The sequence below is a fragment of the Callospermophilus lateralis genome, chromosome 13, assembly GCF_048772815.1.
Source record: "Callospermophilus lateralis isolate mCalLat2 chromosome 13, mCalLat2.hap1, whole genome shotgun sequence".
Taxonomy (NCBI): Eukaryota; Metazoa; Chordata; class Mammalia; order Rodentia; family Sciuridae; genus Callospermophilus; species Callospermophilus lateralis.
Window position 1 is genome coordinate 60,266,610 of NC_135317.1, and position 24,117 is coordinate 60,290,726.

Below are 24,117 nucleotides of genomic sequence, written 5' to 3' on the forward strand. Positions count from 1 at the left end.
ATCTCCAACAGCACATGGCTTATACATTAGAAGAACCATGTGCTATGTGATAGTCTAGGAAAGGCTGAGAGGTTCTTTGAACATTAAATCCTTCATAATAGCTCATGCCTTCCTTGACAGCACCCACCCTTCACCCCGTACTTCCTTCAGTGGTGGCTAGAGATGCTCAATGAGGTGTGTTCTAGCAAGACCTTTCTAGCTCAGTAACTGTTGGGAAAGTCCCAGTTCTTCTCCATTGCAGTTCCCCTGTGATATGTTCACCATCACTATTTAAACCATTTCCCCCCTCCCTTCCCATGTGTAGCATGAAATTAGATGATCAAAACATTTGAAAAATAATAGAGATTAAGGAACTTCCCAAGGATGCATTCAGTTGCAAATTTGAACCTTGGAACTCAGGTTTCTGATGCCTGGTCCAATGCTATCTCTGTGGTTTTGATCTTCTCTATTGGGGCACAATGGAAATATGGAAAAGTGGACATATCATTAAGAGTATAGCTCCACGAATTGTTACAAAGAAAGCCTTCATATCAAGAAAGAACATTGCCCTTCGTGTTCATGGAGGGAGACATTAGAATGGTAGTTGACAGGGGCCAGAGCAGGAGGGATGGTGAACGAATGTCTAATGGAGGCAAAGTTTCATTTTGGGAAGTCATGAAAAAGTTCTGGAAATGGAGAATGTTGATTGCCCACCATTGTAGATATACAAGAAGCTTCATGTTTTATCAGATCACAGCAACTACCAGAGCTATGGATTTTGCAAGTCATGAACAGGCCCTGCTCAGAAACCCTGAGAGGCCTGTGTGTGAGTGGGCAGAGTGACTGGTGAATGCACAAGGTGATGCCTCCACACCTGGCCTCCTGGCTCTGATAGAATCAGAGCCACGTTGGGAGCATCTGCAGGGCTGATATTTCACACTAAGATAATCTTAATGGCATGTTTTATGCACTTAAATATATGCTTGATTCTTCTCACAATAGTTATTTCACAAGTTGATATATGCTACAAAGGAAAGAATGTGTACAATATAGATGTTAGTTATGAATCAGAACAATGAGCCAACACTGAGGAGCATACTGTCTAGCTGCCATACATTATAAATCATTTAAAATTGTATTTTGTTTACTTTGTCATGTAACCTACAAAAATATTTTTGAATATGTACTATTGTGTACATGGTACTTTGCTAAGTGTTAATGCTGAGATATTCTGATCCTTGTCATTTCTAGCATCTCTTGATATGAGCTGAATGGGAAGTGGTTCCAAAGTCAGGGTTGTTTTCCATACAGGATCAAGAGAGATTGTGCACAGAGGCCTTGGGGCTTTCAGTGGAGAGCAGGTGGGTTAGTGATCATTCCCACCTGCCTGGGTTCAGTATTATTCTCCCATTACAGCCAGCCTCAGGCCGGAAGTCAGCACTTCTCCAGTGACCGGAAGTAGAAGTACTGCTTCACCTGTGGAATGGGTGTTTAATCAGGGAATGGCAGTGTTGCTTTACCTGTGGAGAGGTTGAATTGCTGGGTTTTGTTGTTCTTGTTTGGGAGGTGGTTTTCCAGGGAGTGCACATGAACTCTTGAAACTTCATAAGCATAAATGGCTTTCCTCTAGCTTTCCCACATTTGGAGTCTGCTCCTTACCTTCATTTCTCAGAATTGAAACTTGTGGCAAACTGGTTTGGGAGTAAAATTGGTTTGGGAGTTGATTCTCTTCACTGAATTTAGCAGCCACTCCTCTTCCATAAGAGCCTGTGATGTGGATGCATAAGGGTCTTTAAAGCCCCAATGAAAGCTCATGTTTCTGTCTTCTTCAGAATGGCACCAAACCTCCCCTGGATGCAGATGTAAATTTGGAAGCAATTGCTGGTGATCTTCGCTGTGATTGCTATACGTAAGTATTTAAATCTCAAGTCAGTAGACTGTGGGGCTCAGTTTCTTCACCTGCAGAAGGAGGGGAATGATGCCCATTTCCCAGTTATTGGGAAGGTTAATGAGATGTCCTATGAAGCTTCTAATGTAGGGTCTGGCTGGTCGTTGCTGCTTCTTCATAGAATTCCTGGGAATGGGGAATCAGGTCATATGTTGCCTTTTGGCAAGTTTCAGTGCCAACCATATTGCTGTCCGTCACACATTGTGCTTTAAGACTGTTGAGCAGATATTATGCTCATGACTGACTGCCAAATTATCCAGGTGCCTTTGGAAGTGACTAATATACAAGTGCCACATTCTTCATGCTGCAGAACCACAGAAAGCATTTTGTCAGCTTACCTCTTCATAGCTACATAGCCTGCCATACCATCAGAAAATCATGACATTTCTGCCTCAGCTTTCATATGCTTATGGTTTTGGTAATTTTGAGGTTTTTCTTTTCATTTTCTTTTGGTACCAGTGATTGAACCCAGAGGGTCTAGCAATGAGCCACATCCCCATCTCTTTTTGTTTTATTTTGAGACAGGATCTTGCTAAGTTGCCTGGGGCCTCACTAAGTTGCTAAGTCTGGCTTTGAACTTCTGATCTGTCTGCCTCAGCCTCCTGAGCTGCTGATGTTGCTAGTGTGCACCACTGTGCCCAGCCTGATCTTCATATTTTTAAAGTAAATTTGTTAACTTTCCCAATTGGGGACACAGGGCAGGAAATGGCACACATGTTTTAACAGAGACATTGCCTCTACCTGTTAGCCCATTGATTGTATCTGATATGCTTGGTTTTAGGGCATATCTCTAAGGCATGGCCAAAATGTGGGGTTTTCCCAGCCATGTAAGGCAAGCTGTGTCTTCGTCTTCGAAGATTTCTGGGATCTGTTATTCAGCAGTGTAAATTTATGTCTAATAGCATATCCACTGGTAGTGATTATTGTGCCCAGTTGTTTCTAGTTCTAATTGTGGAATTTCATGTAATCTTCTCTTATTCAGATATTTCTACTTGAGATTATGCTGATGATTTTGGGGAGTGTGGTCAGGATACACAGTTTAATCTCCAGTTTTTTCATGTATGGTCATCTAGGACAGGGAATTTCAGTGATTCTGCCAACCCAGTGATCCTAAGAGACAGAATACATGGTGGCCAGCAATCATGTCTCATAGAGTGAAAGACAATGATTCACAGTGAAGGGAAATGGTAAGAGTCTCGGGCAGGGGTTCTGTGGGGTTATAAATGGTCTCCCTCCACTGAGATAGGATGCATCTCACCGCCTAATTACAATCATACCTATAATGTTGTTTTAGTACATAATGTTGCCTTTTTGAGAGGAGAAAAGATTTAAACAAGTAGTGAATGATAAACACAGTTTTCATGGCAGAATTTACCCCAGAAAGGTCTTGTGGATTACATCAAATAGGGTATCAGGTTATAAAGAGGCTGGTTTTTATGAGTTAACATTTTGGATTTTAGTGGTACTATCATCAAAAATATTTTTTTAAATTTATTTTTTAGTTGTACACAATACCTTTATTTTGTTTGTTTGTTTTTATGTGGTGCTGAGGATCGAACCCAGGACCTCGCACGTGGTAGGCGAGCACTCTACCACTGAGTCACAACCCCAGCCCCCTAGCATTTTTCTTTGTTGTTTATTTATTTGCTTAACTATCTATTAATTTATTTATTTAGTTTAGTTTTTCTTTTGTTTTTTAATACTCGAGGTTAAACCTAGGGCTGCATAACTACTGAGTTTTTTTTTTTTTTTTTTTTAAATTTACAATCCTCCTGCTTCAGCCTCTTGAGCTTCTTTGATTACAGGCATGTGCCACCACAGCTGGTATTATAATAATTATCACTTTTTGAAAGAGACTTTACTACTATTGCCTCCAGTTATCTGTTTGCATTAGTTGACCAATGTAGATTTAACATTAGAGGATAGGAATGTATACCCCAGGATCTATATTATTCTCAAATAATGTTAAAATCTCACACTTAGCCAAGCAACACATTGTATATGGTTAGTAATTTAACCTCTGGTGGCCTTTAGGTTCATGTGTTCTGTGTATCATATAATAAATAAAGATTATGTCTAGAAATGAGGTTTTAAATTATGAAATTTATGCTTTTTCTCAAAGATTCTTTATAAATTATTTTAATGCTATAATGGGCCATGGGCCATGGTATATGTCTGTCATCCCAGTGACTCAGGAATCTGATGCAGGACAATTGTAAGTTTCAGACCAACCTTGGCAATTTAGTGAAATCCTGTCTCAAAAAATAAAAAAGGACTGAGGATGTAGCTCTGTGATAAAGTGCCTCTGAGTTCAATGTTCAGTACCAAAACAAAACACAAAGAAAGGAAGCTTTTAATGTGGTAAAATCCTAACACCAATGCTTTTTATCCTGTAAATGTGCTTAAGTAAGCATGTTATTCCACGGAATAATCACATAAATGAGGTATTGTTATGATCTTTTCACTCAGCTTGACATTGAATCACCTGAAAGACTAGGCTTTGTGTTTCCCCCTTTTCAACTTGGAATCATGGATTTTTTTTTCTTTTTTCTTTCTTTATTTTTTTGCACTACTAGGGATTGAACCCCAAGGTTGCTCTACCATTGAGCTGTATCTAGAGTCCTTTTTATTTTTTATTGTTGAGATAAGGTTTGGTTAAGTTGTTCAAGCTGGCCTTCAATTTGGGATCCTTCTGTCTTTGCTTTCCAAGTAGTTGGGATTATAGGGTTGCACTACCATTCCTGGCTCATAAGTGACTTTTTATACAAGCTTACTTTAGATATTATATAATATGAGTTTATAAGGGCTAGTTACATAGCCCTTATAAGTAAAAGTACTATGGTAAATATATGTGAATTTCTTCTGACAAGGTCTTTTATATTAATATTTGCTTGTGGCTCTTAGGAATGTTTATTTCTCATTGGATTGCTTACTCCATAAAGTTATAAAAACAGTGTCTTTCCTAATTGCTTAATATGTGGCCTTAGAAAATTGTCACCTTCTCCTTTAGGGGTTTTTGGAGTATCTAAGAATAAATAAATAAGAACACTTCTTTTATTACAGGGGTGCAGATCTCTCTGCTTTGGTACGAGAAGCTTCTCTCTGTGCCCTGAGACAGGAAATGGCAAGACAGAAGAGTGGAAATGGAAAATGTATGATTCTCACCACAATATTTCAATTTATCACTGAATAGTTAAAACCACTGTTGCCCTGGAAAATGACAAGCTTTTAGTATCTATTTTCTGTTACAATAATGCTTATATTTTCTAATGAACCTTTAGAAGCTATTCTGTAATATTATATAACCTCTGTTTTTGATAATAATAACAAATTAATCATTGTCTCTCTAAAATCAGTAGAATTATATTTTATCATCATACACAAGTGATTAAGTAGAAGCAAGTCTATTCACTCTCTCCATTATGAATGTTCCACATATCAATTCTGGAAGCCCTCATCCTTTTGCTGAAGTATCATCTCCTTTCCTGTTAAAATGCAATGTAGGAAAGAAAAAAAATGCAGCCTAAATTGCAAAGGTTAGAAATATACGTGAGTGGGCTGGGGATGTGGCTCAAGCGGTAGCGCACTCACTTGGCGTGTGTGCGGCCCGGGTTCGATCCTCAGCACCACATACAAAGATGTTGTGTCTGCCGAAAACTAAAAAATAAATATTAAAAATTCTCTCTTTCTCTCTCTCTCCCTCTCTCTTAAAAAAAAAAAAAAAAAAAAAGAAGGAAATATATGTAGGTTGTGGAAATTAGAGACCTTTCCATATTGGGACTTTCCTTTCAAAATACAAGATGGGCTGGGCGTATATATCAGGGCAGAGCCCTTGTCTAGCTTGCACATAGACCCTACATTTCATCCAGCACTATATCCCAGCATCAAAAAAACAAACAAAATGAAAACCTACTGTTATTAATCAATCTATGTAGTCCACTATGCATTCATTTGGGAACATTTCAACAGCTTTGCAGCATCCTTCACTTTTGACAAAAGTGTGTTATGGATGAAAAGTTTTGTGACCTTCATTCCAACCATGCCATGTACTCTTTACTTTGCTTGTCTGCTGTGAACAGTCTTTATGCATTTATATTGATTTTTCTTTTTTTCTTGTATTGCAAGAATCTCAAAGCTGAATTCTTTTTATGGCTAAAGCAGCACATACTTAGATTAGATTTGACAACACACATATCTTCATTAAGATGAAATTATCTAGTCATGTGTAGTGGCACACACCTGTATACCCAGGTACTCAGAGGGCTGAGGCAGGAGTACCACAAATTCAAAACCAGCCTTAACAACATACCAACACCCTGTCTCAAAATTAAAAATAAATAAGGACTGAGGGTGCAACTTTGTGGTAGAGCATCTCAGTGTTCATTACCCAGTGTACCACTTCCCCGCCCCCCCCCAAAAAGAAACGATTTATCTGAATTTCTTTTTTTAAAGTGTTTATTTTTTAGTTGTAGTTGGACACAATACTTTTATTTATTTATTTTTATGTGGTGCTGACGATCGGACCTGGGGCCTTGCACATGTGAGGCGAGCGCTCTACCGCTGAGCCACAATCCCAGCCCCTGAATTTCTTTTATTTCTTTTTGGAAATAGGTAGTATATCAATGAGCAAAATTAGAATTTTGGGAGGGGGGTGGGGGGAGTTTCCAGGGATTGAACTGAGCCACATCCCAGCCCTGTTTGTTATTTTATTTAGAGACAGTGTCTCACAGAATTGCTTAGCAGAATTTGTGATTCTCCAGCCTTAGCCTCCTGAGCTGGTAGGATTACAGCTATGAACCACCACGCCCAGATAATTAGAATATTTTGTAAAATGAAAAATCAGTATTCTATCTGAAAAATGAATCTGATCATTTTCTTGGTGTGTATTTGGTCACTAAAGACTAATAGACCCTAGCACATATATTGGTGCTGCTAGTATTAATTTTGTTTGTATCTTATTTTATGTATATTTATGAAAATTTTTTTTAAATTTTTTTAGTTGTAGTTAGACACAATACCTTTATTTTATTTATTTATTTTTATATGGTGCTGAGAATCGAACCCAGGACCTCGTACGCGCTAGGCAAGAGCTCTACCACTGAGCCACAACCCCAGCCCCTCAGCAACACATTTTATTTTCTGTTTAGGTAATAATTCTATTCTAATTCTATGGAGAAAACTTGTTATTTTTAATTATAAATTGTCACACGAGTTATCATATTAACATTAGAAACCAAACTGTATTTTAACATTTGTGTATTGTATTTCATTTCCTTATTTAATGTGTGTAATTCAGTATTTTGATACTTTTGGTATATGTATATTAAATATAAATGATTTTCCAAGTCACCTCATACTATGTTGTGCACTCTTTTTTTTTTTTTTAAGAGAGAGAAGAGAGATTTTTAAATATTTATTTTTCAGTTTTTGGTGGACACAACATCTTTATTTTATTTTATGTGGTGCTGAGGATCGAACCCAGTGCCATGCCAGGCTTGAGCCACATCCCCAGCCCTGCACTCTTAAATATTATGACATTCTACTTTTCTTTTCTAGTCAAATATATTTGATTCATCCTGAAAGAGAACAGTTTTGCTCCTTCTTTATAACTGTCAATATTGAGTTAAGCAGAGCAAGGATGGCCTACAAAGGATTATTTATGAGTAATTAGTCTTTTTGGGTTGGCACTGCATTATAAACTGATGAGTGGAATATTTCTTGCTTGAATACTCTTTGGGTAAAGAATAGAACCCATCTCCTCATTCAGTGTCCTCAGTTTTCTTTGAAAGCTGACATTTTCCAAGAGAAACTAAGTTATAACTCACAGTATTCTCTACTGAGAAGTATATATTTGTGCATTTGCTTCACAGGTGAGCTCAAGATTAATCATACACACTTTGAAGAAGCTTTCAAGAAAGTGAAACCATCTATATCAGTAAAGGTAAGAAACATTCTTCTGTATCTTAAAAAATATTTGAGGTCAAAGCAGTAGACCTGAACTCGTGATTCAGATCATTTCTTCTGAAAGAAATTACATGTTAAATTTTGACCTGGAAACAAGCTAAATAATGACCTTTATGTTTGGGGAAATTTTAATTTTTACTGAATCATAGTTCTACACATTAGATGTCCAGCCCCTGTTTATTTCAGAGATAATGAGTACTCATGCATGCTCCCACAGTCTCATAATTCTTACTCATTGATATTCAAATATTATCTGATCTACCCACCTTTTCCCTTTAAAAAAAAAAAAAAAAAAACTCAGGGGCACTTAACCACATCCTCAGTCCTTTTTTTTTTTTTTTTAATGTTTTATTAGGGTCTCACTGAGTTGCTTAGGACCTCACTAAATTGCTGAGGGTGGCTTTGAACTCAAGATCCTCCTTCCTCAGCCTCCGAAGTCACTGGGATTACAGGCATACGCCACCGTGCCCAGTTACCCCACCATTTTTGACAAATAGTTTTTTATCTTCTTGGAGATGGACTGTACCCAAAGTAACCCATAGAGATTACCCTTATATTTCAGGGAGGTGGAAATACATTCACCACAAGGAGAAAAAGTGTTAAAAAAAATCACTCTGACTTCTTCCATAAAGTGCCAGGTTTTACATGTTTCGTCCTATATTCAGGTTTTCTATCTGCAGTAAACTAAAATGGTTGCTATAAGTGAAATTAGGTTATTGTGGTGATTATAGAAGGTTGGAATAAAAATGTCTAACCCTAAGAAATGTCTGAATTGGACACAGTTGTGATGTTTTATTTGTTCACTTGGGATTCATAAGTTTCCAGAATCTGCTTTAGTCATGAGGACCTGTTTCTTGACTGTATTAAAACTCCCCTTAAATCACTGGCCATTTATCACCCCAGATTCAGCAATTCTCATTATGATTGTTGATTGAAACTCTTTACATCAGGATTCAAAGTAATTGTATGAATTGAGGTGCTATGTATCATGCCCCATGTTCTACGTGTTATCTTAGTTGACCATCTTATGGCTTTAACTGAAGTGAGTAACCTGTTAAGGGTTTGCACTGGTGTGGTATCTTATGGGCATATGACTTTTTCAGCTGGAATAAGAACTGACCTCACCTGGACTGAGACTTTCACCATGGCTAGAAAACAATAGTCTGCTTTGAATTCTCAGCATCTTGGGTACTAGTTTTTCTTTTACTGAAAATCCTTCAGTAAAATATAGTCTTACTAATTAGAATCAGTTTTGTAGAGGATATTGTTGGCCCTTTTCATTCTGATCTACAAGAGAGTAGATCACAATTTTTCTTGCAAAGATTTGATGGTGTACATTTTTTTCTTTTAAAGGAAATTATTTTTTACTTTGATCCTGCATTTTAGTTGTCACATTGTTAGAACATATGACTTAGCTCCACATTTGTCACTCTACAGCTCTAGCCTTACTTTCTACAATGAAATTGTACAAGCTTAATTGTACCATTCCTTGAGTCTTGGACTTTGTCACCAGCACTACTGTCAAACTACAGAACATTTCCATCCGTTCAGAAACTTCTGTATTCTTTTGTAGTCAAAACCAACTCCATAACCAACCACTGATCTGATTCTGCCACCGTACTCTCACTTTGCCTGTCTTAGAACACTTTTTAGATGGAATGGTAAAACCAATAGTCCTGTCTGGCTTCTTTCACTCAGTGTAATGTATGAGATTCTTCTCTGTTGTTCTGTTTTTCAGTAGTTGAGTCCATTCTGCTGCTGAGCAATATGCCTTTGTATAAATATGTCACAAGTTTTCCTATCCTTTCACCTATTAGTGGACACTTGGGTTGTTTCCAGATGTGGCCTTTATGAATAAAGCAGCTGTGGATATTCTGTGCACACACATACCTACACACACACACACACCTATTTACACGAATATGTTTTTATTTCCTTAAAGTAAAAAAACTAGACAGAATCGCTGGGGCATGTAGTAAGTGTGTGTTTTTATACATACACTTTAAAGTAAACATCAGCCTGTTTTTCACAGTGGCTGTTCCATTTTATATTTTTGGAGCTTTCAATTTACTTTCCTTTCTCACTAAGAGTGGATACAGTGAATCTTTAATTTTAGCTGATTAGCCATTCTACTGAATGGAAATAACTAGTATCAAATTGTGATTTAAATTTTCATTTAAATTGTGGAGCATATTTTCATGCTTATTGATCATTTGTATATCTTATTTTGTATTCTCATCTTTTGTTCTTTTTAAAAAATTAGATTTTTTTTCTTAATGAATTGTAGATAGATTCTTTTTTTCCAGTTTCAGACATGTTTTATTTATTTTTTATTTTTTTATTTACATAGTTCTTGACATATCATATTTCATACATTTGATTCAAGTGGGTTATGAACTCCCATTTTTACCCTGTATACAGATTGCAGAATCACATCAGTTATACATCCACTTTTTACATACTGCCATACTAGTGTCTGTTGTGTTCTGTTGCCTTTCCTATCCTCTTCTATCCCTCCTCCTCTCCCTTCCCCTCCCATCTTCTCTCTCTACCCCATCTACTGTAATTCATTTCTCCCCCTTATTTTTTTCCCTTTCCCCTCACTTCCTATTATATGTAATTTTGTATAACAATGAGGGTCTCCTTCCATTTCCATGCAATTTCCCCTTCTCTCTCCCTTTCCCTCCCACCTCTCGTCCCTGTTTAATGTTAATCTTCTTCTCATGCTCTTCCTCCCTGCTCTCTTCTTAGTTGTTCTCCTTATATCAAAGAAGACATTTGGCATTTGTTTTTTAGGGATTGGCTAGCTTCTCTTAGCATAGTCTGCTCTAATGCCATGCATTTCCCTGCAAATTCCATGATTTTTTCATTTTTAAGTGCAGAGTAATACTCCATTGTGTATAAATGCCACATTTTTTTTTATCCATTTTTTTAATCCATTCATCTATTGAAGGGCATCTAGGTTGGTTCCACAGTCTAGCTATTGTGAATTGTGCTGCTATGAACATCGATGTAGCAGTATCCCTATAGTATGCTCTTTTAAGGTCTTTAGGGAATAGTCCGAGAAGGGGAATAGCTGGGTCAAATGGTGGTTCCATTCCGAGCTTTCCAAGGAATCTCCATACTGCTTTCCAAATTGGCCGCACCAATTTGCAGTCCCACCAGCAATGTACAAGTGTACACTTTTCCCCACATATTCGCCAGCACTTGTTGTTGTTTGACTTCTGCCAATCTTACTGGAGTGAGATGGTGTTTTAGGGTGGTTTTGATTTGCATTTCTCTGACTGCTAGAGATGGTGAGCATTTTTTCATGTACTTGTTGATTGATTGTATGTCCTCCTCTGAGACGTGTCTGTTCAGGTCCTTGGCCCATTTGTTGATTGGGTTGTTTGTTTTCTTATTGTTTAATTTTTTTGAGTTCTTTGTATACTCTGGATATTAGGGCTCTATCTGAAATGTAGATAGATTCTTAATTTTTCCCAGGTTGAAGTCTTTTATCAAATACACATTGAGAACATTTTTTCCTAACGTGTGGTTTATCTTTATACTTTAAAGGTACCTTTGAAGAACAGGATTTTAATTGTTTGAATGCTGTCCAATTTTTATTTGTTTTGCATGGCTTATGTATTAAGAAATCTTTTATGTCATAAGAAATCTCTGCTATCCCAAATGTTAAAAATTTTTAATCCTGTATTTTTTTTCCTTTAGAAATACTATAGTTTTAAGGGCTGGGGTTGTGCCTCAGCGGTAGAGTGCTCTCCTAACAGGTGTGTGGCCCTGGGTTTGATCCTCAGCACCACATAAAAATAAATAAATAAAGGTATTGTGGGAAAAAAAAAGAAATAGTATAGTTTTAGTTTTACATTTGTATGTATTTCCATTTCAAATTACATTCATCCATCAGTATATGTGGGGGACCTGTTCCAAGACCCCCATAGGTACCAAAATCAAGTTTGTTATATAAAATGACATTGTTTGTAAACTGTGCACCACCCTTCCATATATTGTAAATCAAATCTAGAACATTTTTATTACAAAATGCTATGTAAATAGATGTTGCAGTGTATAGTTAAGGAACTTATATGTTCATATGTCGTACAGACTTCTTTTTTTGCGGGGTGAGATATAGTATTTGTATTTGATGTCAGGTAGGGATGATAGTTACTTTTTCCCACATAGCTATCTACTCTGGCTCTGGTAAAAGATGATTCTGTCCTTCAGTGAACTATCATGCTCTCTATTTATTGATCACATATGTATATGTATGAATTTATTTTGGCACTATTTCTTCTGTTCATTGATCTTCATCTCTATACCACTAGGTCTTTTTGCCATTGTCTAAGTCATTACAGATTCATAATAAGTCTTGAAAGTAGGTTGAGTACATGCCCCAAGTTTGTACTCCCACCTTTTTTCCTTATCTATTTTATGTCCTTTGTATTTCCATATAATGTTGACAATTGGCCTATCAATTTTTATAGAAAAAAATCCTGATGGGATATTGAATGACATTTTATCAAATCTGTAGATCAGCTGCAAGAACTTGGGAGCATCCCTTGGAAGGGTATATGTATGTTCTAGTAAAATGTGACTTGCTTCTGTTGTTTTTTCGCTATCTTTGGGGACTATGTCTTACATTTTACATATGTTTTGGAAAGCATCAAGTGAGTAAGGATCTACTGTTTATTTATTTTGAAAAAGGCATAGTATTAATTTTGAGTGAATAATGTAAAGAAGATAACTTAAATGGATTATATTACTGTTTGAACCTTTAAAAATAAGAAGTATCATCAAGGTCAAGAGTCTTCTTTCCTTGTTTGGCTTACTTAACTAATCTTAAAGATCCTTCTCAGAATAGTCATAATTGGTTGCTCATGGGGAAGGAGACTGAGTGAGAGGAGGATGACATTTCATATTTTAAAATAACAATTTTAAAATATTTTAAAAATCAGAGTTGTAAGTTGAAGGAGACCAAGGTAATGAGAGTTATTTCTGGGAAGGATTATTTTTTATTTCTGTTGTTCTGTGTTTTCTAATATGTTTGTAATAGATTTGGGGGGTTGGGGTGAATCAGGGACTGAACTCATGGGCACTTGACCATTGAGCCACATCCCCAGCCCTAGTTTGTATTTTGTTTAGAGACAGGTCTCACTGAGTTGCTTAGCACCTTGCTATTGCTGTGGCTGACTTTGAACTGACAATTCTCCTGTCTCAGTCTCCCGAGCTGCTGGGATTATAGATGTGCACCACCGCACCCACTATAGATATAGTTTTGTAATAAAGTTACTTGTGAGAAAGGAATTTTTTAGTCTGATTAAACAAAAGATGCTTAAGATAACTTTACTATGTTATTTAGTGGTGATGTTGAGAAAAAAGGCCCTTTAGTCCTATTTAAGAGTTAAATCAGTATTTTCTTAGTTCCCTCTGGAACAATTTGGAAGTTACTTGAAAAATTTACTTCTTCCAGGAAATGGTTTTCTATTTTGAATGAAATATTTACTCTGTCTCTGTCCCAGACTGTCAGTGCTGCTGTCTCAAAAATACCATAAACGTGTTGGCTTATAACCAACAAGCATTTGGCCATGGTGTAAGGAAATAGACATACTCTTACTCAGTTGGTGGGTTATCCATCATTCCAGCCCTTATGGATAGCAGTTTGGCTTATCTGCCAAAATCACAATTATAACAATATATCACCCAGCTTTGGGTTAATTTATCCTCAAGAAAATATAGTAAAGATTAAAACCTTAAGTATTTGTATTATGAGAGCTGGGGATGTGGCTCAAGCGGTAACGCGCTCGCCTGGCATGCGTGTGGCCCGGGGTTCGATCCACAGCACCACATACAAAGAAAGATGTTGTGTCCACCAAAAACTAAAACAATAAATATTTAAAAAGTATTTGTGTTATGAATTATGATATAACTTTTCTAAAACCTAAAGAATATCTCCCAAATATATCATTAAATAAAAAATTTAGGAATTGTATTTAGAAAGTACTGTAGTATTTTTTGTACCAAAAAAAGGTAAAATAATAAATTATAACATTTGTTTATATATGTAGAAGGAGAATCTGAAAAGATAAATTACATTGGTTGTAGGGGAGGGAAGTATAGGAGAGTCTTTTTCTATTCATATTTTTATATATTTTAAAATCTTATAAATATTATATACTTATCCAGATGAAAACTTTAACACAGTTGCCTTTTAAAATAGATTTTAAAGGGCCAGGATACAAACAAAAACAAGCAGCAAGTGTTTCTTTCAGATAAATATATAGGAGTAGAATTACCACCCAGCTTAAGAGATTAAGAGATTCCATCACACACCTTTCAGAGTGAAATAAAATTTTACAGATTGGCAACACCAAACAGTACCAAGATGTTAGGCAACTAGATTGTTACTTATAAACACAAAATGGTTCAACCACATTGAAAAACATTCGTACTTTCTTGGAAATGTAAATTACACTTTAAAAGAATTTTCTACTTTTGCCTTGTGTTTCCATCTGGATTTGTGATACTTTAGAATTATACCTGTTTTACTAATTAGATATGGGCATAAGAATCTCTTTGTTTGTTTATTTTAGCTTTATTTTTCATTTGTTTTTATGTGGTGCTGAGGATCAAACCCAGTGCCTTACAAGTGCTAGGCAAGCACTCTACCACCCAGCCACAATCCCAGCCCCTCTTGATTGATTTTTCAAGGCAAAGCTTAGTAGACAGTGATGAGAGTCATGTCAAATACAGATACATTCTGAGGTCCTGAGTGTTAGGGCTTGAACCTGTGAATTTGAGGGGTACACCATTCAGCATATAACCATTTGTGATCAGCTCTATATTTTGTTTCTCTTCTCCTCTCAGGATCAAATGATGTATGAAGCTCTTCATCGCTCCCTCAGCCGGTGACATATTATGCAGTTGCTTGGAGGGTCCAAACATCAAGCTAGCAGAGAAAAATACCTGCTCTGAAGTACCCACTTTCAGTTTGACCCAGATGTGGTCTCATGTAAGCATTTTTCAAATTAATGAATTGAAGCTAGAGCTGAAGATTCTTCTCATCTGTTCCAACCTTGTGGGAATATTCTCTATTTTCTCTTTAAGACAAAGAAATTTTTTTAAAACTGCCAAATAAAACTTTATTCAAATGAAATTTTTATTTTGAATCAGTATACCCAAAAGCTACACATTTTTTCTCCTGAATTCTCTGAAAGTACATTCCAGCCCAATGCCCCTCCTCACCAAGTACATTCATGTAGACTTCCTAAACACTAGGATATTCTATATAACCAACCATCAAAATCAGGATATTAGCATTAGCAGTTTGCTGCCATCTAATCTTCGGGCTCTACTCAAGTTTCTCTAGCTATCTGAGTGAATTGTTGAGTCTCTCTGGTCTTATTATGTGGAAGCATTCCGCTTCCTTGACATTTGCATACACACACACCCCCACATACCTATTTTCTTTATTTGGACTTCATACATTTTAAGCACATGCTCCATCACTGACCTAGAAGTGGATGCCCATGTTATGTTACAGACAGTCTTTCAAGACCAAGGTAAATGTCAGGATGGGAAAAGTAAGTGGACTTTCAGGAGCTTCTCTCCACCTTCATCTGCACAGTGGCTCTTCTCCCACATCCTCCTCCCACATCCATCCAGTGGAGAGCTTCAGTGCTTCTCTTATTGTCCTCAGACACTGATTATTTAGAAATGCTCCTGAAATCCATCCCATTGGTTCTCACAGCACCACCCTAACATAGGCTGTCATTACCTTTCAAGATTCCTGCTATGGCTCTCAGGAGGTAAGGCAGGAGGATTGCCAGGAGGCCAGCTTCAGTAACTTAGCAAGGCCTTAAGCAACTTAATGAGACTCTGTCTCAAAATTTAAAAAGGTGTGGATGTAGCTCAATAGTAGAGCACCTCTGGGTTCAATCCCCAGTAACAAAAGGGGTGGGGGACAGTATTAGTATACTCTGATAATGGGGTGTTCTGGTCCTCTGAATTCTAAGAGTAACCTACCAGATACCCACACAGGCCCAAGTGAGGATTTGGTTATTTCAGGTACTTTAAGATAGACAAAAGCAGCCTTGAAGTTCCTGAAAAGGAACTTAGGCACCTATTACTACTGAGACCCGTATATCAGAGGTATTAACCTATAGCATGCCTAAAGTTAGTGGGAGTATGTTGTTTAGCTGTATGATCTGTAAAATTGGCAATAGAAACAAGAACCTGGAATCAAGTGAGACTGATTTAATTTTAAAGGACTTATTAAATTTTCCCTTCTATTTTCATGGAACTCAGGCCTAACGTCCAGATCCTTAGCCTGGAAACTTTTGCTGCCCCAAATTCCCCATTTTTGCATCTGCACTGCAAAGCCCAGGTTTTCCATTTCTGTCTTTCTACTCTTACCCAAGAGTAGGGAAGTGCTAACCTAAGTTAACTCTTGACTCACCTAATTTTCGGCCCTTCCTACTTTTCTGAGAATTCATTCATTTTGATGGGTTCTGTGGAGTCAAGAGGCCCTTAGAAAAGTGGTCTGAAGTAGTTGAAGCCCTCCATCCAAGGCATACAGGTAGCCTCGTCTATCTACCTCCTTCCACCATCCCCAGGAAACTATGGGAGGAAGTGCCTCCACTAAAAAGAGAAAGTCAGTGAAGGGAAAAGAAAGACATCTCCAGAGAGATGAGATGATAAGGAAGCTTGACAGAGGATAGCAGTATTTTCCCCAGAGGACCATCATTCCAGACTGTGCTGTCTCAGGAAACAGACTCATTTAAGATTATGACCACGGAGGATCCAACTGCTTTGGTATTTGAAGACAAAATGCCCAGGTGTACCAAGTCCACTACATACCCTGCTTCTCAAGAGTACCTGGGGACATTGATATTCCTTCCAGGCAAAAAATCCACAGTGGCCACTGCCCTTTCACCACATTTTTGCTGGATAAGCAATACCTCATCACACCGTTGCTGTTGGCACTCCAGAAAGTCTCCAGAGACATGAGAAGAGCTGAAGCCCGCACCTGTGCTCAGCTGGGTCTTCTGGGAGCTTGTACCTAGCTGGAGCATAATTGCCCTTCCTTGACCAAGCCAGGTCTGTGATTGCTGCTCAGCTTCTCGAAACTTAACAGTGTTTTTGAAGATTTGCTTATAAGGAAGATAATTAAGAAGAAATGCAAGAAAGTAACATCTGGATAGTGGTCACTTGTGGTGAGTGGGAAGAGGCATGCAATTTTTTCTTTAAAAGTGATTGTTCTTGAGGCTGAGGTTGTAGCTTAGTGGTAGAGTGCTTACCTAGCATGTGTGAGGCACTGGTTCGATCCTCAGCACCACATAAAGATAAATAAAGGTATAAAAAATACAATAACATTTAAAGAAATGTTCTTTTTCTGAACCTGTGGTGGGCAAATGCGGTTTACTTCTCTAAGCTGTACATTTGTATTTTGTACTTTTTTTTGTATTTATGTCTCACAATAAAAGCAATTTTTAAAAGTTGCATATTGCTTTTGGAAGAATAAATACAAATAATTATTTCTACTGAAATAATTGGCTGAGGCAGAAGTGATTCAATTGTGTAAATGGTTTCATGTGAGCCTCTGACAGCTTTAGCTCAGCTCAACTAGCAGAAAGCAATCCTCAGGCCTGTAAGCCTTGGATTTCTGCCACTGTTGACTCACTGAGCAAATGAATCTGCCTTCAAGAATATGTGCAGTTTAGTCAGGCATGGCACACACCTTGGAGGCCAAGGCAAGAGGATCACAAGTTTGAGGCCAGCCTCAGTAATTTATCAAGACCCTGCCTTAATTAAAAGAAAAAGAGAGAGAGAAAGAAAGAAAGAAAAAGAGGTCTGAAGATGTAGCTCAGTGGTAATATATCCCCTGGATTCAATACTCAGTACCCCGGCCCCCACCCCCAAGTGCAGTTCAGACAAGCATTTGTGCTCACCTCAATTTCAATATGAAATACACTTGCTAAATGTAAGAAGTACAAAAGAAAAACTAAAAACTGATACCTTTTGTCCCCATGCTTTGCATGTTTCCTTCTTCCCCTGTAGTCAAGTCAAATTAGCTGGCTGTTTGGTGAGTCAGCACACTAAGAATTTCTTCTGTTTTAGTCGCATAAATTGCCTCAGCATGTACAGTCTATATATATGTATGTAATATATACACACATGTACATATGTGTGGCTATTAGGAGATGGTAAAAACCTTTTAAGATGTGGGCCTACCTGGAAAAAGTTAGATCATAGGGGAGGTCCTTAAAAGGGATCCTACCCCTTCCTCTTTACTTTCGTTGCAGCCATGGAGTGAATGGATGTATGTCAATTCAACCTATGATGTATGTCAATTCAACCTATGATGTACTGAGCCTCCACAGACTTAAAGCAACAGGGCAAAACAAGCAAAAAAACTACCTTTCCTCTTTTCAAATTGCTATATCTTAGGTATTTGTTATACTTAATAGTATTTGTTATACTATTAAGGAATGGAATCCCTTTTGTATATTGTATGCTCTACCCTGAAACAGTAAGAATAGAATATTTATTCACAAGGTGGTCAAATGTTAGAAGATGGTAGTCCCAGGTTTCCAGAACACCTCCCAAGGATACAGTTTCAGGTATTTGTGATATAAAGCAGCAGGGTGGTCTGAGTTGTGGAGAGAAGTGATTGGCAGTAGGGGAAAGTGATGTAATCAGTGTTGTGCATATGAGTAATCAAGTGTGGGCATCTTCCTGGGATACTTCCATAGAAAATGGTGTGTTTATGTGCTCTCAGGGTGGAATATTCAGTTTCTAACTTCAAAAGTGACCCTTTGGACACCTGTGTGAGAGGTGGGTGGTTTCAGCCAGTTTGAGATACTTCTAAGTTCCTGATAAAAAGTTGGACAACTGTTACCATCTTGACCCATGAAAGATATTGTCTGTAGTAAAGCAGTGGGATTACATTGCATAACTGTCTGACCTCTAAACTTGACAACAAAGCAAATAACTAAAAGCAAGTGAAGCTTAAGAATTTCTGATTTTTTCCCTTCATTTACAGTATCACCTAGGTGACTGACACATGCAGTATCATTCAGCCACCATCCCTCATCTGCCCTTCACTGTGACCCACAGGAGCCAAGAACTTGAATGCTGGGCAGTGAGTGGCAAGGTCCCACCATGGAGATGTCTCCAGTACAGTGAGAAGGACAGAGCTGTAGTTATAGACCACCATGCTGGCCTGTGACAGACTTGAAAGGAAGGTCAGGGAGCTGCACGTCACCCTTGCACAAGGTGGGGGCGGGCCAGGTACCAGTATTTTTTATGTGGTTCTGATGAAGCAGCTGGTGGGAAGGCTAAGGGAAAGTGGCACAGCTGGGAGGGGATCCAGCCATTGGCATCTGTCCAGAGCTTTCCACCTTGGTGCCCTTTCTCCTCATGAGGTGGTGATTTTACAATCAGCATGAGCACCTGGGGGGACAAGAGGGGTTCCAGAAAGACCTCCTTCACCGCCACCTTTGATGACAGATGAAAGTTACCCCAGCTGAGCAGAGTGCAGTGGGGCACAGTTAACTGGGAGGCTGAGGCCGGAAGATGGCTTGAGTCCAAATATAGAGGGCCAGACTGGGCAGCAGAGTGAAGCCCTGTGTTTAAAAAAAAAAAAAAAAAAAAAAAACACCAAAGGATCTGACCTGTGAAAAGCTTCAAGGCAAATGTTACAAAAGCATTCAGAGTGGTGGTCTTGCAGCCGTGATATTCTCAATGACTTGTACACCTGTTTGCTACCTTTCTGTGAATATGACGAGTTACTTTAGTAACTTAAAAATGAAGTGAACCCTTGCTCCCGAGCAGACTAATAGACTGTTTTCTAGAACCTAAATTGGCAACCTGTCCCTGGCTTCTTGCACTTCTTTCTGAACTAACCATAACCTGTCATTATGCTCTTAAATTAAGAGCATTTAAGTCCTCTCTCCTTTCAAGGGACACCCACTTCTGCCTTGTGCCGCACAGGGGGTATTGTGTAAGACTTAAACCTCTAACCTTTTCATCATTGTGCTCTGTTTCCTTAAAGAAACTCTGCCTCTCTAGCTCTTGGCAGGTTCCTTTCACTGCTTAATATGACTTTGTCAGTGGGCAAACAGGAGGTTAGTGACACCTCCGTCCCAGGGACAAGTGAGGGACCCTGAAGTTTAGGCCTCTAGGACTCACAGAAAGGCACAGGAGAGGTGGGTGTGACACCAGGAAGTGGCACAGCAGATCTGCAGGGCTTTCTCTCCTCGAAGGATAGTGACTCTTTGTGCAAAGGCCTTCCTGGGTCTCCTTGCCTAAGGGATTTCCCTGTGTCCCCACCCAGCAGACCAGAAGGGTCCCCACAGTGGCTCTCAACAAAGATGGATAGGTTTTGGTGAATGTGCACCTAGCCTTCTTCACTCCACAGGACTTTTTTAAGAATCTTATAAAGTGCTGATACACGATAATACACAAAGCAAATGTGCAGCCCCATGAAGTACTCTAAGGTGACACTTGTATAACCATTGGTGGGACTGTTGTGGGGTGCATTCCCCTCAGTGTCCCCCCTTGCCGACAGGGTGTCTTGTTCCAGGACTTGGTGTCTAGATGACTGGTTGCCCCATGGTTACCTGCTCCTTTACTGACCCACCTCTTCTGACTTCTTCCCACTCCCTAACCCTTATCTTGGGATATCTTCCAAAGAAGTCACTGTACCCAGTGGTTGTCTCAGTGGACACTTTCTGGTAAAGCTGAAGTTCAGGCAGTTGCTGAGGACAAAGATAGGTGTTGAGAGCTGAGTGTGGGGACGGAGCTGCTGTGCAGGTGTCCTCATGGAGGGAGCTGTGGAGTTCCTGACTCTCAGTGGTCTTGAGTGTGTACACAACAGAAAAGAAGCCTGCCTTGCTAGGACACTGTGTGGGGAGGGGCAGGCACATGGGAGAGGCAGGCAGGAGCCAGGACCTCAGGGCTTCCCATCCTGTGGGACGTGTGCGTCCTGTGGCAGGAAAGGCCTCTCTTCCTCTTTCCTTCTCACCACCCCACTGCCTCCTGACACATCACCCTCTCACTCATGGGAGGTTCAGTTTTGAAAACCCATTTCATGTGGCCATTCCAGTCCTGGACAAGTGTCTGTGCAGATCAAGCAGTGAAAAGACCAAATCTTGTTCACATGGGCTCCAGGAAATGCGCAGGTGTGAATTGCCTGGATCCAGCTCTAATGTCTGTCATGTTGGCTGATCAAGGAAGCCCAGCTCCCATTGCCAAAGCTCATGGCCCGAAGCTCCACTGAAAGGGAGGCATGGGAAGGGTGGGTGTAGCTGCAGAGTAGGGCCCTGTGAGCTGAGCGCCTCCTGCCAGCCTCCTCAGCAGCACCTGCAGCCAGCCCACAGGTCTCTCCAACTTCCAGCAGACAGTGAATCAGGGTGTTGAACGTGAACCCGTCTAAGGCAGGGGAGGCTGTGACTCCACCCATGAGTAATATTTGTCTTTGCTACTGTGTGTGTGTGTGAAATAGGCCTTCTATGGACTGTTTGTTGTGTATATTAATAGGAAAAATTAGAGAGTTTTACCGTATTAAAAATCCTCTAGTCGAATTTATGGGAAATACATTTCTGTAAATGTAAAAAAAAAAAAACAAAGTAAAATGGTTTCTAGGTGCTGGGGGAGGGGATGGAGAAGTATTTAATGGGTACAAAGTTTCAGATTTACAGCATGAAAAAGTCAGTGATTGGCTGTACAATAGTGTGAATACATTTAATGCTACTGAGCTGTATACTATAAACTGTATCAATGGCAGAGTAGCAGGATATAAAATTAACACCAGTAAATCAGTTACGTTCCCATATGCCAATGATGAAGGAACTGAAAAAGAAATTAGGAAAACTATCCCATTCATGGTAACCTTAAAAAATAAAATACTTGGGAATCAATCTAACTAAAGAGGTGAAAGACCTCTATAATAAAAGCTACAGAACACTAAAGAAAGAAATTGAAGAAGATCTTAGAAAATGGAAAGACCTCCCATGTTCTTGGGTGGGCAGAATTACTATTGCCAAATGGCCATTCTGCCAAAAGCACTATGCAGATATAATGCAATTTCTAGTGGAATTCTGATGTCATTCTTCATGGAAATAAAAAAGCAGTCATGAAATCCATTTGGAAAAATAAGAGGCCCAGAATAGCTAAAGAAATCCTCAGTGAGAAAAGTGGAGCAGGAGGCATCCACTTAAATTATACTACAGAGCTATTGTAACAGAAATGGCATGCTATTGGCATAAAAAGACATGAAAACTAATGGAACAAAATAGAAGACACCGAGACAAACACAAACGCAGGTATCATACTAGACAAAGGTGCCGTGAAAATACATTGGAGAAAAGATCCCTCTTTAACAAATGGTGCTAAGAAAACTGGAAATCCATATGAATGAAATTGAACCCATATCTCTCACTCTGCACAAAACTAAAATGGGTCTAGGATCTAGGCATTAAACCAGAGACCCTGTGCCTACTAGAAGAAAATATAGGCCCAACTCTTCATCATATTGGCTTAGGAACTGACTTTTTCAATGAGACTCCTAAAGTGCAAGAAGTAAAATCAAGACTCAATAAATAGGATGGTATCAAACTGAAAAGCTTCTTCACAGCAAAGGAAACAATCATGAACGTGAAGAGAAAGTCTGCAGAATGGGAGAAAATCTTTGCTGCCTTCACCTCACGTAGAGCTTTAATCTCCAAGATATATAAACAACTCAAAAAATTTAATACCAAAAAAATCCAAATAGCCCAATCACTATATAGGCAAAAGAAACTGAACAGACACTTCACAGAGGAGATACAAATGGTCAAGAAATATGTGAAAAAAATTTTAATATCTCTAGCAATTAGAGAAATGCAAATGGAAACTATACTGAGATTTCATCACACTCCAGTCAGAATACAAGTAACAGGCCTGGGGTTGCGGCTCAGTGGTAGAGTGCTTGCCTGTCATGTGTGAGGCACTGGGTTCAATTCTCAGCATCACATACAAATAAGTAATTAAAAATAAGGTTCTTCCACAACTAAAAAATATACATAATTAAAAAAAGAATATAAATAACAATAAATGTTGGAGAGGATGTCAGAGAAAAGGCACACTCATATATTGCTGCTGGGTCTGCAAATTGGTACAACCACTCTGGAAAGCAATATGGAAATTCCTCAGAAAACTTGGAATGGAACCACTATTTTACCCATTTATTGCACTCCTTGGTATATACCCAAGAGACTTTTTAAAAAAAATACCTTTATACTATTTATTCATTTGTATGTGGTGCTGAGGATCAAACCCAGGGCCTTTCATGTGCTAGGTAAGCACTCTATCGCTGAGCTATAGCCCTAGCCCCACCCAAGGGACTTAAAAGTAGCATACTACAAAATTGCTTCCACATCAGTGTTTATTACAGCTCAATTCACATTAGGTAAACTATGAAACCAACCTAGATGCCTATCAACAGATGAATGGGTATAGAAAATGTGGTATATATACAAACGGAATATTACTCATCCATAAAGAAGAATGAAATTATGCCATTTGCCTGTAAATGGACGGAACTGGGAACTATCATGCTAAGTGAAATAAGCCAGTCCCAAAAACCTGAATGCCAAATGTTCTTTCTGATATGTGGATGCTAACACACAATGGGGGAAAGGGGAGGGAAGAATAGAAGTTAATTGAATTAGTCAAAGGGAAGGAGGGGGAATGAGAATAGGAATGACAATAGAATGAATTGGACATATATATGTTTATATATGAATACATGACCAGTGAAACTCCACATCATGTATAATCACAAGAATGGGATTCTAATTAGAACAAGTTATACTCCATGTATCAATAATGTAACAAAATGCACTCTACTGTCATCTATATCTTTAAAAAAAAGTGAAAATAAGTAAAGTGTAGCAATGGTATAATTTATGTTTTGTGTATTCTACCACAATATTATGAAAAAAGGAAAAAAATCTCCAAAATTATTCAGACCAAAGTTTGGACATCAAGCATTAACTGCTATAGTTTGGAACCATTGTGACCTAACCACTTGCTGCTGGACCTGTCCCAAATAACAGCTCCAATATCCCCTGGCAATGAGAACCAGCACAACTAAAGCCCACCCAGGGCAGAAAGAGCTGTGTCTTTCTCCTGTGATCTCCAAGCCAGGACACAGCCTGGGAGTAGGCTGGCAGATAAACTCAGAGAAC

General features: G+C 38.6%; 1 protein-coding gene across 2 annotated transcripts in view; it reads left to right on the forward strand.

The window, feature by feature from the left end:
• Nvl (nuclear VCP like) overlaps positions 1–15,041 on the forward strand; it is a 107,829-nt gene extending 92,788 nt beyond the window's left edge. For both annotated transcript variants that reach the window (XM_076872956.1, XM_076872957.1), the window contains 4 exons: positions 1,812–1,888; positions 4,991–5,079; positions 7,798–7,868; positions 14,753–15,041. In XM_076872956.1, coding sequence (XP_076729071.1) covers positions 1,812–1,888; positions 4,991–5,079; positions 7,798–7,868; positions 14,753–14,797 — 282 coding nt within the window. In that variant the 3' untranslated portion in view covers positions 14,798–15,041. The remainder of the gene's footprint in view (positions 1–1,811; positions 1,889–4,990; positions 5,080–7,797; positions 7,869–14,752) is intronic.
• The last annotated feature ends 9,076 nt before the right edge of the window (positions 15,042–24,117 follow it).